Raw genomic sequence first — 15,388 nt, forward strand, 5'->3', positions numbered from 1 at the left:
AAGTACATTGTTTACGTTATGCAAAATGAGTATGTCTTAAAAATTAAGTATTACTGTTAGACTGCATAATTTAGACGTTAGATATATATGAACATTTTTAGATTTAAAACCTTTTTAAGTCTACAATAGTTCACGTGCACTAAAAACAGCAAATCTTAACTTTTAGACTCAATCAAGTGTTAGTACATCGAATACAAATCCAATTAGACTTTGTCTTAGATGTTAAGAATTACGTGCACGATTAGACTGCACGTTATATATTTAGGTGGATATTTTCATATTTAATACCTATTAATGTCCACACTTGTTCACGTGCACTAAAAAGTAAAGCATAACAAATTGACTCCATTTAAGCGTATATACAGGGGATATGTAGGGTCCGTCTACGGAGCCCATTGAGTCTTCGTATAAGTATAGTTAAAATACGTCATGCTTTGATATATGTGTTATATCCCAAAGAAATCTGCCCTTCAGAAACGAAATTGAGGGCCCGCATTGGGATGATTTTAGGAAAATGCGTTATATTCGATATAAATATTATTGAAAGGGTGCGCTTATCGTGCATATGACACAAGCATAGTTTGTTATATGCATAGTTATGATTATGTTATTTAGTAATCAGTAAATAGGAGTGCCAATTACTGAACAATAATCTATACTGAAGTTATCACCACTTAAGACACACATGCTTGTGTTACTACAGTAAATAGGAATGTCAATTACTGTACAATTAACTATACGGTAGATATCACCAACAAAGACGCACATTATTGTGACAATCGCTCAGGTGTAAGATGGAACGTAGCGGACTGATCAGTAAATGAATCATAATATTTACCAAATACTATATGGATTTTGCAGCAAGGTAATAGTCGATAGTTGACTGTTAAGATAACTGTGAGACTAGTAATTAAGTTAGGTAAAAATTGGACAAGAGCTACTTAGATGTTTTCAGTAGCTGGATTTACCGTTAAACAGTACAGAGAAAAACTATTTACGATATTAAATCACAATGCAACAGAGTAACAAACGTCTAAGCAATATGTCATGACACATTACACGTATACAGAGAAATAGTATTAGTTCATTTATTATTATTTATTTATTAATTTATTTATACTGGGGGCTATTTAATGAGAAATTCTTATTTGTAAAACTAGTAATGGTTAAATAGTGGGTATAATGGAGGATGAGATTAATTGCCATTTACAAATATAAACGGATTAGTAAGATAACATTACAGAGACGACATGATTTCCACGTTTAACCGCATCGGTTAGGATCAGTTCACATCAACTTAGTTTGTGTATACTGTTCAGCAAGAAGACTGTAGACAAGCGTTTTTATTTACTGTCATTTGTGACCGATGCGTATGACCGGTTGGCATTGGAACAGAGCTTGCAAATATGTTCAGCCGATTCAACTCGATGGATGACACGTTTGAGGTCTCGAACCAGGATATTGCCGTCGTGGGTCCATGCGCTTTCAACAAGTGTATCGTGCACTAGTTTGCGCGCATCAAAAAACAATTCACTGCGAAGCTTTGTAAGCGACTCGTTAATAAAGTTCCCTTTATAACGATCAGAATATTTGGCACGCGATCTCACACTGTGGAGTTTTTGCCGGGCTCTGTAGGACACAAACTTGACAATAATGTCCCTGGCCTTTTGACCGGAGTGTTTTGGCGGTCCTACTCGGTGGGAGCGATCAATGTCATCGATCGACAATTCGGCGCCAAGGTCTTTCGCCATCGTAACTATAATGTTATCTGTGTCTTCATCTCTGGCCTCCGGGATACCTGTGATACGTAGGCAGTTGCGGCGGCTGTATTGCTCCGCTCTGTCTGCTTGGCACAGTAGCTCAGCTACCTGGTTCTTGAGATGCTTATTTTCCTGTGTGAGGGATTCAATTTTGTCATTGAGTGAGGCGTTAATTCCAGTTATGACCTGTGGTATGAAAGACTGTACTACTGAACGTACCATATCCTCCAGATCAGATTTAAACAGTACATGCATTTTTTGGGAGATGCACTCCAAGTCCGCTTCGCTAAGTTGGATTTGGTTGATGATTTGGCTATTCTGCATGATGTCAGAGTCAGAGATTTTATTTGTTTACTCTCTGTTTCAAGGTCAATACTAGAAGTGGATAGGTCACGCTTTTTAGGACGTTTTCCCAGTACAGGTGTTGAATGATTATTCATGACGGTACTTTTAATTTTCACCAGTATAGATCACAAGTATAGAACACGAGATGCACGAGGTGAAACGAAATGCATCGTTATATGCAATAACGGTAAGCGGATTGTAGCTGATTGTAGCTGAATAGCTAATAATTAGTTGACGACAATGACGTACACTGACAACTACTCGGAAACAGTCGAAAGCTGGTTCATCGAAATTTAGGTCAACAAACAAGCAAATGGACGAAAACAAATATGTGGAACTTTGCGGTACCTTAGCGTGAAAGATGATCAAATATATCCTTTTTCACATAGTCCTCATCAAAACTCGAAACACCACAACATGACACTAGCACTACTATTTACTCCTATAGCTTTTTCAGACCAATGAGTCTCGAAAAGAGTCACATAATCAATATTTTTCGACGAGCTATGAAAAACACGTCAACACCCACCATTACCGGAAGTCAATGTCAAAATCATTCTTGAAACATTTAAATGTACACTACGATATCCTTTGTTCATTTGAATAAATAAAATGACATGCATATTTGTACGTACTAATAAACTATAATATATAGATGATATTTGTTGGATTCGTTGGATTATCGATTTTAAAGTGATAATTATTAGGGGCATTTTTCACTGTTGAATTGAGCGAAAAAGAATCAACAGGTCAAAAGATTTAGTTAAAATACATCTTGCTACCAGTTGTTTATAAAAATATATATACTATTCGATATTTTACATGACTCACCCACCCCTTTAAGCCGAAATGATCCGTAAAACTAAATAGTGTCTTTGTGTCTTATGAACGAATCTTCACTAAAACTAAATTAAGATTCACCTCGTTAATCGAATCATTTCTGTCGTCAGTTGTCAAAACGAAAGTACGGTTGATATTCAAATGCATTATTTTTCTCTTTCCGGGATATTGTTTTAGTAAGTTGATGCTGCATTAACAAATATAAGTGTATATGAAGTGAAATCACCAAAATTAATCAACGGTGGCGATAGACACCTATCAACTGTTAGATGCCCATAATCTCCCTTTAATTCACGAGTGATCATAGAAATATATATTTTCAATGATCACGAGTGAATTAAAATCTAAATTCACCGAATCCAACAAATTTTCTTTTTTATTTTATGCTTTTTTCACAGTTTATGTACATTATTGAAGAGTTTAACTAATGTTTTTCGCTGGGATAATGACGTCATTTCGTCCAAAAAATGACGTCATTTCACAGTAAAAAGTGAAAACTATCGATAATTTTTACTGTTAATTTTCACTGTTTGAAACAGGTAAACTGTCAGTTTTCATTCACTGATATTTCTCAATAAACCACCGGAAAGCATAATATAAATAGTATTCTAACACGGCACGCGACTTGTTTTCTATAGACAAAGAAGGAAATCAAGTGTGGGTTATTCTGCAATAAATTATGGGCGGAGCTTAATGTTTCGAAAATAGTTCCGAATAAATAAAGAAAATATTGCAGTAAAATGAACGTGCTAAATCCCGCTCTAAAAGAAATGTAATACATGTAGCATGTATATAAATGTAATGAGACAACAAATTGCATATTTGGTGATAAGTGGCATAACCACGCCTGCAAAGAATGTTATTTGTTAAGAAACGTAATTTAAAAAAAAAGTATAGCATGTCAGCTTTTCAGAAGCATTAATAAACGTGACGTCATTAAGTTTCTACGATTGTTGTTCTCAATGAAATTGACGTCATTTGCAAAATATTTATGAATGAAAACGACGTCATATGTTTGTACAATTGAATGACGTCACTAAATAGTGAACTTTGTACTAAGAAGGGCTGAGTATTGAAAAATATAGTTCACATCCAAAAGCTTGAACCAAATCAATCAGAATCGTGTTTGAATCGAAATAATATTTTTCTATGATGGTTTGTTGTCGAATAACCCACAGTAAGGAGTAAAGATGCGTGTTATCAAATCACTCGTGCTCCGCACTCGTGATTAAATTCTTACGCATCTATACTCCTTACTGTGGGTTATTCGACAACAAACCATGATAGAAAAATATTATTTCATAAACAATCAAATATATTATATTTCACCTTGCATGTTATTATAGCACTACAAATACAGATCCTTTATTGGATAAACAACATTTTTCGATTGTATCATACTCGCGCATTTGAAATCATCATTAATTTTCAAATGAAAAATGCCACTTGAAACAGTGAAATTTCAGACAATATTTACTACATTCATAACATTCAGTATATTTAAATAAATTCAACATTTTGTATTCAAATAAAAATATAACCAGGGAAAAGTAACATCATTAATTACGTGTGGTCTGGCGATAATCGGCCCAAAAATACTTTACTATTTTCGAAAGCATATTGTATATCTAAATACTAAAGTTTTGAGACGACATCAAGAATAATAATACATTCAGTATATTATATAAACCTTATGTAAACTTATACAACAAAACATATGTGGTGTCGGCGTGGTAATATTGTTTGTGGTGTGTAACCCTAAAACAATCTTCTGGCACTTCCTCATGTTCGCGGATATGAATTTAGAGTTGGAAAAATGATAATGTCTATTAAATAGTTATATTTTGAGACAATATTAACATATTTAACACATATTGTGTATTTTTATTAAACATTGAAATAAACATTGCAGAAAAGGTGTCGATATTGCCTGTATTCGTCCATATCCGCACTTTTCGTTCATATCCGCGGTTATGAGTCATATACGCATTTTAGACGGACCGCTTTTTACCCGGGATACTCGTAATACCTACCCGAATGGGAGACAACTTCTTAGGTACGAAAAGACCGAATATATGCACAGAATTCTATCACCTAATTTGTTTTGTTATTTCCTGTCAAATTATCTTAAAAAGAAGCTTATTGAGACAATAAATGATGCAATTTTTCTGATCCTTAAAGGTAACGTTTTCAAAATGACCTATTTCTTACAAAGACGAAGTAGTTCTTCGTCAAATACACACTGTCGCAGGTGAATGATGTCTGTAATCGCTGCATACCGTTGTCCATTTATAGACGTCTAGATTGCAAGATCCATTACCAATACGCCGAATATTAAAGAGAACACTAACAAAGTTTTCATTAGTAGTTCCATTTCTGATGAGTACCTTGTTTTTTAAATAAGATTCTCTCTGATGAGTTTCAAATGAACGAAAACAATTTAAGCTCTAAGCTGTTGACAGAGATGCAGGGGCGTTTAGATGAATACGATGCCGTTGTAAAAGATCTACGTCTGGCACTGCAACAACAAGAGTCAAAATTCAACACAATGATTTATGTCATGAACGAGATGCAACGCATTCAAAAACAAAAAGATGAAACAATAAGTAAAATACAGCTGGACTTGGACGTTATGCGGAGTGAAAACAGGCAGTTAACAAATTCTTATTCCAACTGTGAGCAACAAATTCAATCAATGATGATTGCATTTATTAAGTTGGAGAAGACAAATACAACCGTGGAGCATGTGACGAGCACAATCAAAACAAAAGAAAATGATAAAAACACAAAGGAAAGAGCAGACGGTTTTGCCGGCTTGAATACCAGTGTTTCAATGTCTCTGCCTGAAGCTAGTGGGAAAATTTCAATGAGCTCCACTGAATACCAAAATATTGAAATCGGACCAAAACTCGAAGGTAGGTCGCGTTTTATTGACCATTTAATTGTTATTAGAATACTTAAATATTCGAATTTCACACTTATAATACAACACTACTACTTCTAGTACTACTACGACCGTAAATTTGCTGTAGTATATGCAATAAACTTGAAAACTACAATACCAGTTTTAATATATTTTATGTATGTTTAAAACTAAAATATGTTAAAATAAATAATGACGTGTACATATAAAGTCAGGTATAGTTGCTCTGGCATTGGAAAAAAACAGTAAAGGTGCAATTCCATGACTTTAGGTTTACGAGCCCTACATTGATCTTCTACGCACTTACATTCTGTGGTAATGGAACAATGGTTACAGGTTGAGGACCAGGTAAAAGCTCACGTAAAATCAAATTTGAACTTTCATTACATACATTTGCTTAACATTTCCTGTCGTTTTAGGAAAGGAATCCGTCAAACAGTTCTTGGACGCCATTCTGGAACAGATCTATTGGCTTTCTTTGTAACACTGACCCAAACAGCTGAAAATCTTGGCTGGCGCCATAACATATTGTTTGACAACATAGTAACAAATGTCGGGAATGGCTATAACCAACATCTTGACGGCTTTTCTGCACCTGTTTCTGGAATGTACGTGCTGATGTCTACACTGATGTCACTGGTTGGGTACAAGAGTAATTTCCAGTTGGTTCGCAACGATAATACCGTCTGCCATATGTACGTTGGTGGAATCGGTAGTGGAAATTACGAGTCCAGTGGTGGCAGCTATGTCTTGCTTCTTAACAAGGGAAAATAATCACTTGTACTTCTCCGGGTTCCTTTTGAAGGCCATGGAAGAAAATCCCCCGATTGTTGGATGAATCAATGTTCAACATAATTTGTTAATGATGTTTATAAAGAAGTGAAAAATATATAGTTGTAGTTCACAGCACATACTTCAATGTGTACTGACCGTAGCCAAAATTCCAACATTTGTCCCCATGCAATTTAAGGTTTAATAGCTTCCTCTCCATGACATGAATACCATACAGATATGTCAAAATAATTGTTCTGGTCCGGAATCGTAAAGTTGAAATTTTACTTAAAATACTCAAATTATAAATATCCCTCTCTTCTTACCTGACATGTTTGATTTTTTTTTTTTAGCACAAATAGTTTTTGCAAGCCTGACAAAAAGTGAAGAATTAAACATGTTTTGACAAGAAAGGATTTTACATAAAATTCCGTATTGACAAAATGCTCAGTTCGTCTTCACGGTTGCAATGAGCTATTTACGTTTTATAGTATGGGGCCTAATCAGATTATAATTACTATATTTTTGTTGCGTGTTGAAACGCATCTTTTACATTTAACGCCATAAAATTAAATACCTCAATCAGGACAATTTAGATAAACGCAAACACACACAAACAACGACATGCAAACCTAACGGCATTTGCAATTTTAAGACATATACAAAGTAAGGTTAAACAATTGAAGCAACAATTATGCAACCCGTGTAATCTAATGTTGATATTAAAAGCAGGATTCGCCTATTACTTGATCCAAAAAACAATGCAAACGTTATTCATTTATATCAAAACACAATATACCGGCAACGCATGACTTTCCAAGTACATCTAATCATATGTATTATTTGAGTTTAGATCGTGACTGTTCCTCACGACTAAGAGATATAGAAATTCAACTGGACAGTATACATAAATGTAAGTTCATATTTGCAACATAGTGCAATTGTAAATGTGAACATGCATTCATAAACTGAGGTCGTAAAAATAATCGATGTCAACGTATTAGTCTACTAAAAACACTTCAATATACTCATTTATCAAGTGATAGAAGCTCTTCGTTTGCCCTAAATATGTTAAGAATTTTATTTGTATTCAGTATGATTGTCAATTAAGGCCATATACAATGGCGCATGACATTTATTTTCAAGGCAATGGTTTTTATCACTGAAGACCGGAGCTAATAATAGAATTTCCTAATCCAATTAAAATGTTTCTTTATTAAATACATCCAATCAGTATTCGACTAATATTTGACAGGTGGCGTCCTGCATTTACCTCATTTGATGGTATCTTCTGGAATCCTGTTGATTACATTTTGCTTTCAAAACGCTTCGGAATTCCAGATGACAGCGCCCTAAAGTCAACTCATCATGCATGCAGCGGACTGGCTGTATTCCTGGGTGAATGAGCTGCACTACATTTAAAACTTATGATCTCATACTTTGGAACAAAACGGACATATTTTTTTACGATTAATAGTGTTTGATATTCAACATTCAAACACGCCATTTTGCTAAGGAGTGGTGACGCTTTGCGTAAGAGTGAAAACTGCTGCACCTTTTATCTTTATACATATCAGACGTAATCATCGCCCGTACAATTTGTCGATGGACCTCAAATAAGTACAAGTTTGGTGTACGTTTCATTAATATATGCTTTTAAGTTCCCGATTTACTATGATTTATATGCAACAGTAGATTAAGTTCATGTTACGCAATAGCACAAAAAGCATTTTTCAATAAAAAAAACGTATTCTTTTATTGGTAATTGTCGGCTTTAATTGCAAAGAATGTCTTGGCGTTCAAAATCTCATTTATTAGACAAGTTGCAAATGTACTTAAGTAGCCATACTGTGTTTTAATAGCACGTTTCTTTATAATTTGTATTAAGTCGGTGATATGTTCATGCTATAATAATACACTGAGCTTATTTAATATTGGCTTGAAATCGGATTATTATATGCCAATAACATATTCCTTCAATTTTATAATGTCAGTGCTTTGAGATTTTTTATGTCGGTTATTTCATTTGCACTGAATTACAATATTCAGCGTCTTGGTTTCATATCCATGATATGTACGTACGTTGTTGATACTTAACAATGTCAAGCTACATTTTTTTTATGATTGTGACATATATAGGATTTATATTATTTGAGATGCTATTGTAATACCAAACAATATGAGTTAGTTAACATGTCGCATGTATGTGTAAGTTCTTAAGTCGCCCTGTTAGCATTGGATTATGTCTGGTTCTATGGTATTTAGTGGCTGATAACATCATTAATCCCACTTATTTAAATGTATTTGCAGTGGAATCATGGATCACAATGACATTGATTTTTTTGTATTATACAGCCAAAAGCCTTTCTGTGTTAAATTGAATGACGTTCTTTTCTTATCTATTCGACTTAGACTTAAATTCCAATCTCCAAATGTGCATTTTGTACAAGATGTTTTTTTGCCAAATGATGCGGACAAGGATGCTTTAAAAATAGCCTCTTATACATTTTACAGACCAGCATCATCAACGAACGCAAACGTGCCCTTGGGATCAATGCCCGTAAGCCGGTCCAACAATGACAAAGATAACGGACACTTCTGATCATGGGTTTCCTGTTCAAGCAACCTCACAAGCGGGTCCAGAAATAACAGTTACATGAATATCCGGATTTGCCATCATCCAAGTTTATGACAGCCAGATCAATGCTTTGCAATGCCTACCCTTTCTAAACGACTATCAAGCTGCACACCAATATCAGCATGACAGGGTAACATTTTAAATACGGTGTACATTACATAAGCTGGTCTCCAACTGAGCTTCAAGAAGACTGCTTTCTACTATTGAATTGTCTCAGTTTAGAAATTACGGCACCAACAATAGGCTCCATTCACCATTATGCTCATAATTACGTCCACATTTCACAACCTTCAATCTCTAAGGGTATGCCTATTTCACCTGATTAACTTGCCAAAAGTATTGTCGTTTGCAATTGTCAGTGTTACAATCAATCATAACTATGTTTATTTCTAAATTATTAAAACAGGCACACACAAAATTTCCAAACGATACTGTTTCATACCTCATCCACGAGCTGTTACTCAAGGCACGTCAAGTTTTTTTAAAAGGTCCAGCGTTTTACTCCCTCTATCATTTCATGTTTACATATAACTGTACTATATCAGTATGTGTGATTAGTATCTAGAACTATGTTTTTGATTTTTTTAACCTTCTTTGCCTTAGGGTCATTGTGGGGTCATCGTTACGGTTTTGTGCGAATATCTCGTTTCACTCCATTCAGATATCGTTTCATTCCATTGCAAATGTTCAAACACGGAAAGTCTGGAGCAGTTTCTTTGTTTTGTCCAGCACATAACATTTCCAGTTTCTACTTAAATAAATGGATGTTCCCCTTTCTGGATAAGTTTGTTGCGTTTTAGCGATTTTGCTTTTGAGTACCATATTTAGGCATCGTTCATCATGATGAACGTATACCTTAACAGGTGCACCTCTTAGTTCGCTCGCACACGGAGAACAATGCCGTTTTACCAGTTCGCCAAATTGACGGTTAACGGAAGATCTTCACCGTGGATGTCTTTCCAGCATTCACATTATGTATGGCTATGATGTCTTTTTTATTAAAATACATAAGATAGCAACCAGAGCTGGTATCGTATTTTACTACCCTGGTTGAACATACAGTTAGCAAAGGGGATTCCCGTTGTAAAACAGTTTTGAATTTTCGTTAATAATAACGTATTATTATAATAATCGTTATTATTATGATTATTATTATGATGATTATTATTATTATGATGATTATTATTATTATTATTATTATTATTATTATTATTATTATTATTATTATTATTATTATTATTATTATTACTATTATTATTATTATTATAGTCACGGCTACAAGCTTTAATTAGAATTTCATCCGAGATTATGTTAATCCAAGTGGAAACCAATTTCACAATATACTTATGACCGTCCAGGCAATAGCAGCCCAACACAGTATTGAGGTTTTTGATGGCACTTTTGTTGAAATAAGTATCTATTAACTATTCCGTATCTATGCAAGTTCTTCTAAATAACCGTCTCCATGCAGAGGACATATTTTTGTAACGAAAAAGTGATACTAAATATATGTGATGTTCAATGTGCGGCTATTTTTGATGGTTCCCAAACGTTTTCAAGTCATTAAATGTTTGTTTTTGACCCCGACAGAAAGAGTCATATTTTTTTCGTGATGCTAATTTTCAAAATTAATATGCAGGTTTATTTGTAATGATATTACGTTCCTTTTGATCTTGAATTTAGCGCCCTTTGTTACGAGAGATAAGAGTTTACACATTCTTAAACGTGGCCTTACTGATCGAGTTGTTGTACGTAAACTAGATTGGTGAACGCTTCTTATCAGCGGAAAACACCTTTAAGTTTGAAACCAGCTCACCTCATCCAAAAATATGACTTTGGTATCCGTTTAAAACACACTTCTTAAGCTTTTAAACATTATCCAAAATGCGATTGTACATATGTGCTGTTTAGTCACATAAACATTTATAAACCTGATTATAACTGAATCATAAATGTCAATTAAGCTATTTTTAATTTAAATGAGATATACATTTCTTTATCTAGCAAGTAATATATATAGTGACTCCAAAACGTACTGTCATGAAATTTAACACACGAAATGCGTTCATTTTTAGTACTTCTTGTGTGTACTTTGTGCTACACTCGGGCCGTTTCATCACCTTCAGAACAAAGTGGCGACATTTTAAGGCATTACCTGTTGTTGGAACTACAGAATCGTATGGACGCAAAGGATGCAGAAATTAATGACTTGCGTGCAAATCAAAGGCAACAGGATGAAAATATGAAGATGCTTATGTTTAAGATAAGTGCACAGGATGCAACTATAAACGATCTACAAAAGAAAGTAAACACACAAGAACGTGTTATCAATCGGATAGAAGTTAATCAAAAAAGACAGGAAACACTCTTCCACAAACTTCATCAGAACGTTTCGAAATTACAGAAGTATGCTAGGAAATGTGCCAAACTGACTCAGCTGTTAAATGTGTTCGTTCAAAACTTAATGCAAACGAAAATGAGTGCACAGTTGCAAAAAATGGCAGGACAAATGAATGTTGAGACAAATTCTTTGGCTGACTTTGTGCCGAGACATGTTAACATATCTACACCAGCGCTGAAAGAAACTCCCAATGACGAAAGCGAACAAATACAAGGAGGTTTATAATTTCTAAAGTATTTTACGATTATATCAATATTTGCGTAACTATGAACGATAATAATAATTATAACAACAACAATAATAATGATGTTTATTATTATCATAATTATATTAACTACTATTTATTATGCATTTCAGAACGTGATACACGCGCGCAGGCCCTTGACAAACGTCATGCTGGTACAGATTTAGTTGCGTTCTTTGCGACGTTGAATAAACATGCTATGGATCTTGGCGTTGGTCAAAACCTGCTATTTGATCACGTCATTACCAACATCGGCTAGGCGTACAATCCGCACTTGGGCGGTTTTATTGCTCCAGTTTCGGGTGTATATGTGTTGATGTCAACACTCGTTACATATCCAGGGCACAACGAATATTTTAAACTGGTTCACAATGGGAACACCGTTTGCTTTATGTATGCCCATGTAACTAGTGGAGTTAAATACGATACCAGCTCTGGTTCCTTTGTTCTGTTTCTCAATAAAGGAGATGTGATTGCAATTCAGAATGTGCAAGCTGGAGATGCTGTCCATTGTAGTGATTTCTCGTACTTCTCTGGCTTTCTTCTGAAAGAATTGGAGCAAGTCCCAAGCATTGTTGGGTGATTGCACAACAGTCATTAAACAAAGTACAAAGTCCTGCAGTAAAAGCAATTACTGATTTTTGTTGTTGTTATAGCCCTTCCATGTTGTTCACCCTTTTAAATTTTAAATTCAACTTTTACATGCAAATGCGCTGCGCAGTTTGAAATAAAGTTATATTGTGTTGGCTCTGATAAAAAAAAATATATACAAGTTTATTTCACTTGTGTTTTCTATTTAGTGTATACGTTTTACTTGTTTGCATTTAAAACCTTAACTGTACCTATGTGTTTACAATGTGCAAATGTCATTTGATTTAACAATTATCAATATTGGTTATACAAATTGTCCAATTTATCGGATGAAAAAAGTCATATGGGAAATTATTAAAAATAAATCACATGGATACGACACTTTTTTAAACACGATAAAGCAACTTAAATATTTTAATTATTTTAAGCAGAATACATACCGTAATAAATTATCGACTAAACGAAATATCGCCTGTTCTGTGCAGAACGTATCAGCGAATTAGAAAACGCAAACAACAAATTATGTCTGTCAAGCCGAATACAGATAACGTACGCACACTTTGAACTATCAACCATTAAGTTTCGTTTGTTCATTTATTTTTAGATTTTTTTACAATTCAGCACCGATGAATCAAAATCAGGGGCGTAGCTAGCAATTTTTGAGCTGTAGGCCCGGAAATGATACATAAAAACTGAGGGTCCTCCCCCTGAAAGTTTTTAATTACTATAACGCCTGTTGTGAGATTTAAAGCATATCTAGACAAATAAGATATGAAAATATAAGATTTTGGTCTTTTTTCTTTGATATTTTACTGTTGTATCTCAATGTCAGAGAACTAAATTTTGTTTTTGTTCGGCATCAAGGGACCGAACCGACCCGGATTCAGTTAATTGATCGGGATACGGGGGAAAGTGCTCCATTTAAATTTCTGCGATCATAAACATCATTCGGAATGTTTCTTAAAAATCCAACGATAATCGAGTATAACTTACTACATGTAGATCTATGTAAACTTGTAACAGCAAGTCACGTGAAAAGAAACGAGCGAGAATCTATGCACATCAAAAGAAGTAGAGTTGATAATTGGAAGATATGCCGTTTACACACGGCCATAATATATTCTTTGAGAATTATGTCAATATAAAATGCAGATTTTTAACACCTCACACACCCCAGGGTCAACAATGTAATGCGTTTTTCGAAGTTGAAGCATTTTTATTTGTTTCGTGTTTAAAAAAATATATAGGCCCGAGCCAGTTGTGCCTATTAGCAGCCACGCCCCTGAAAAAAAGATTTTCTCAATTGATTTCGCATGCTGTGTTTCTCACTAGACGTGCCTTTCATGTTAAAAAGCTTGACAAGGTATATACCGTAGTGAATCATCAACAGCTAATAGCTGAGGCGCTATGTACCAGATTTTAAAACACATACTTTTTACTTTACATTGTTTGATAAACAACTTCATCTATAGGTTTTTTATGCAAAATGAAAATCTCACTTTCTGTCCACATTGTATAATCGGTTCATTATCATAAGCTTGCATAACAACAAATGGCATGTCGGCAGAAATGTATGCTTGAATGAGTCCGAATAGGAATCATCAACAGGTATTAATCAACAGAACAAATATATATGTGAAAGATAAGAGCACTAAGGACTCGATAAAAGGCATGTTAATACTGAACTTGTATACTTCATTTTTTCTTAGTATTAAAATAATATATTTACAATGTACAGTCTCTAAACCATTTACGGTTAAACCTGCTGTCCTGAATAGCTGCAACAATTCAAAAGCCAAAGTTCTTGTCTCGCTATTAATTACCACTGAGGCAATTTATTTTCAAATTTAATTGTCATAGGGGAAGAAATTAAATAGGTGGCTAAATGGTGATGGCATTTTGGCCTGTATATGATATAGGAATGAGAGAGCCCGATAGCAAGGCGTCCACGGCATTCATAAATCTTATCGTTCTAAAGTAGGTGATATGTTGGCATTTTAAAGGCTGGTAACGACAAAAATCAAATGTTGTCAAAAACCGTTTAACGTCTTAATTTAATGTCATGGTCTGTGTTGAATGCTAGCGATGCTAAAATACCAACAATAACATAATAATTATAATTAACGAAATTCGAGCTTCCCAACAAGGCCATCCGGGTTCATTCCCCGCTCTCTTTCAAAAGTCGTTCCAACTTTCTTGAGCCTACTTAGTAAATTCGAAAGGAATGCCGGGACACATTCCGGTTTCTCACATAATGCAGCCTCAGCCTGCTATTGGCAAGAAAACCATACTGTTACCTATTCTGATATAAGTTTATGTATATGTGTTCCATATTTTATCATCATTTCTCTGCAAAAGATGACTTAATTACATAATTTGCATATGCTAGGTTTAAAAGTTATTTTATATAGTTGAATGTTTGGTATTGTCAACATAAAACTGCATGTACAAACTTATTTAACCTATATCAGGGAACGCAAAATCGAGCCATTTGGTCACATTTCGCATGTTCAGTTCGCAAATATTTTACAAAGATTTTGGTATATGTGTTTGTACTACATAGCTTATTTGTATAAGAAGGTTATGTTTTATATTGGCATACCATTTTTATATTGAACGAGTAAATTATTTATGCATTCTGATTTTGGAAATAGTTATTATGGTTCACATTTTCATTTACTCTTAATTATTTTATAACACAAAAGAAAATGTTTATTTATCATCACATTTATTCCAATAAGCACATATACTTAAACAGACAATTTGGATAAACAAAAGCAAACATACACACGTATGTAAATTTGTCTATATGTTAACTCGCTATCAAATGAGTTTACACAATTTATCTAAAATTGGCAATCATTTATCATATAAC

At 34.2% G+C, this 15,388-nt stretch overlaps 1 protein-coding gene and 1 pseudogene across 1 annotated transcript; both read left to right on the forward strand.

Moving 5' to 3' along the window:
- Nucleotides 1–776: 776 nt before the first annotated feature.
- LOC127855219 (uncharacterized) lies at nucleotides 777–6,630 on the forward strand. The gene is made up of 3 exons (XM_052390636.1): nucleotides 777–865; nucleotides 5,662–5,860; nucleotides 6,288–6,630. The coding sequence occupies exons 1-3, from the start codon at nucleotides 821–823 to the stop codon at nucleotides 6,350–6,352; spliced, it is 309 nt and encodes a 102-aa protein (XP_052246596.1). The 5' UTR covers nucleotides 777–820; the 3' UTR covers nucleotides 6,353–6,630.
- A 4,661-nt stretch (nucleotides 6,631–11,291) lies between these two features.
- Nucleotides 11,292–12,663, forward strand: LOC127855213 (uncharacterized; annotated as a pseudogene).
- The last annotated feature ends 2,725 nt before the right edge of the window (nucleotides 12,664–15,388 follow it).

Source organism: Dreissena polymorpha, chromosome 13 (genome assembly GCF_020536995.1).
Source record: "Dreissena polymorpha isolate Duluth1 chromosome 13, UMN_Dpol_1.0, whole genome shotgun sequence".
Taxonomy (NCBI): Eukaryota; Metazoa; Mollusca; class Bivalvia; order Myida; family Dreissenidae; genus Dreissena; species Dreissena polymorpha.

Bases quoted from the DNA above. Each gene is read 5' to 3' on its own strand.
- LOC127855219 (XM_052390636.1), top strand. From the start codon at position 821: ATGAATCATAATATTTACCAAATACTATATGGATTTTGCAGCAAG. The intron at 866-5,661 runs GTAATAGTCGAT...GCATTTATTAAG, and splicing joins TATATGGATTTTGCAGCAAG to TTGGAGAAGACAAATACAAC. The intron at 5,861-6,287 runs GTAGGTCGCGTT...CTGTCGTTTTAG, and splicing joins AATCGGACCAAAACTCGAAG to GAAAGGAATCCGTCAAACAG.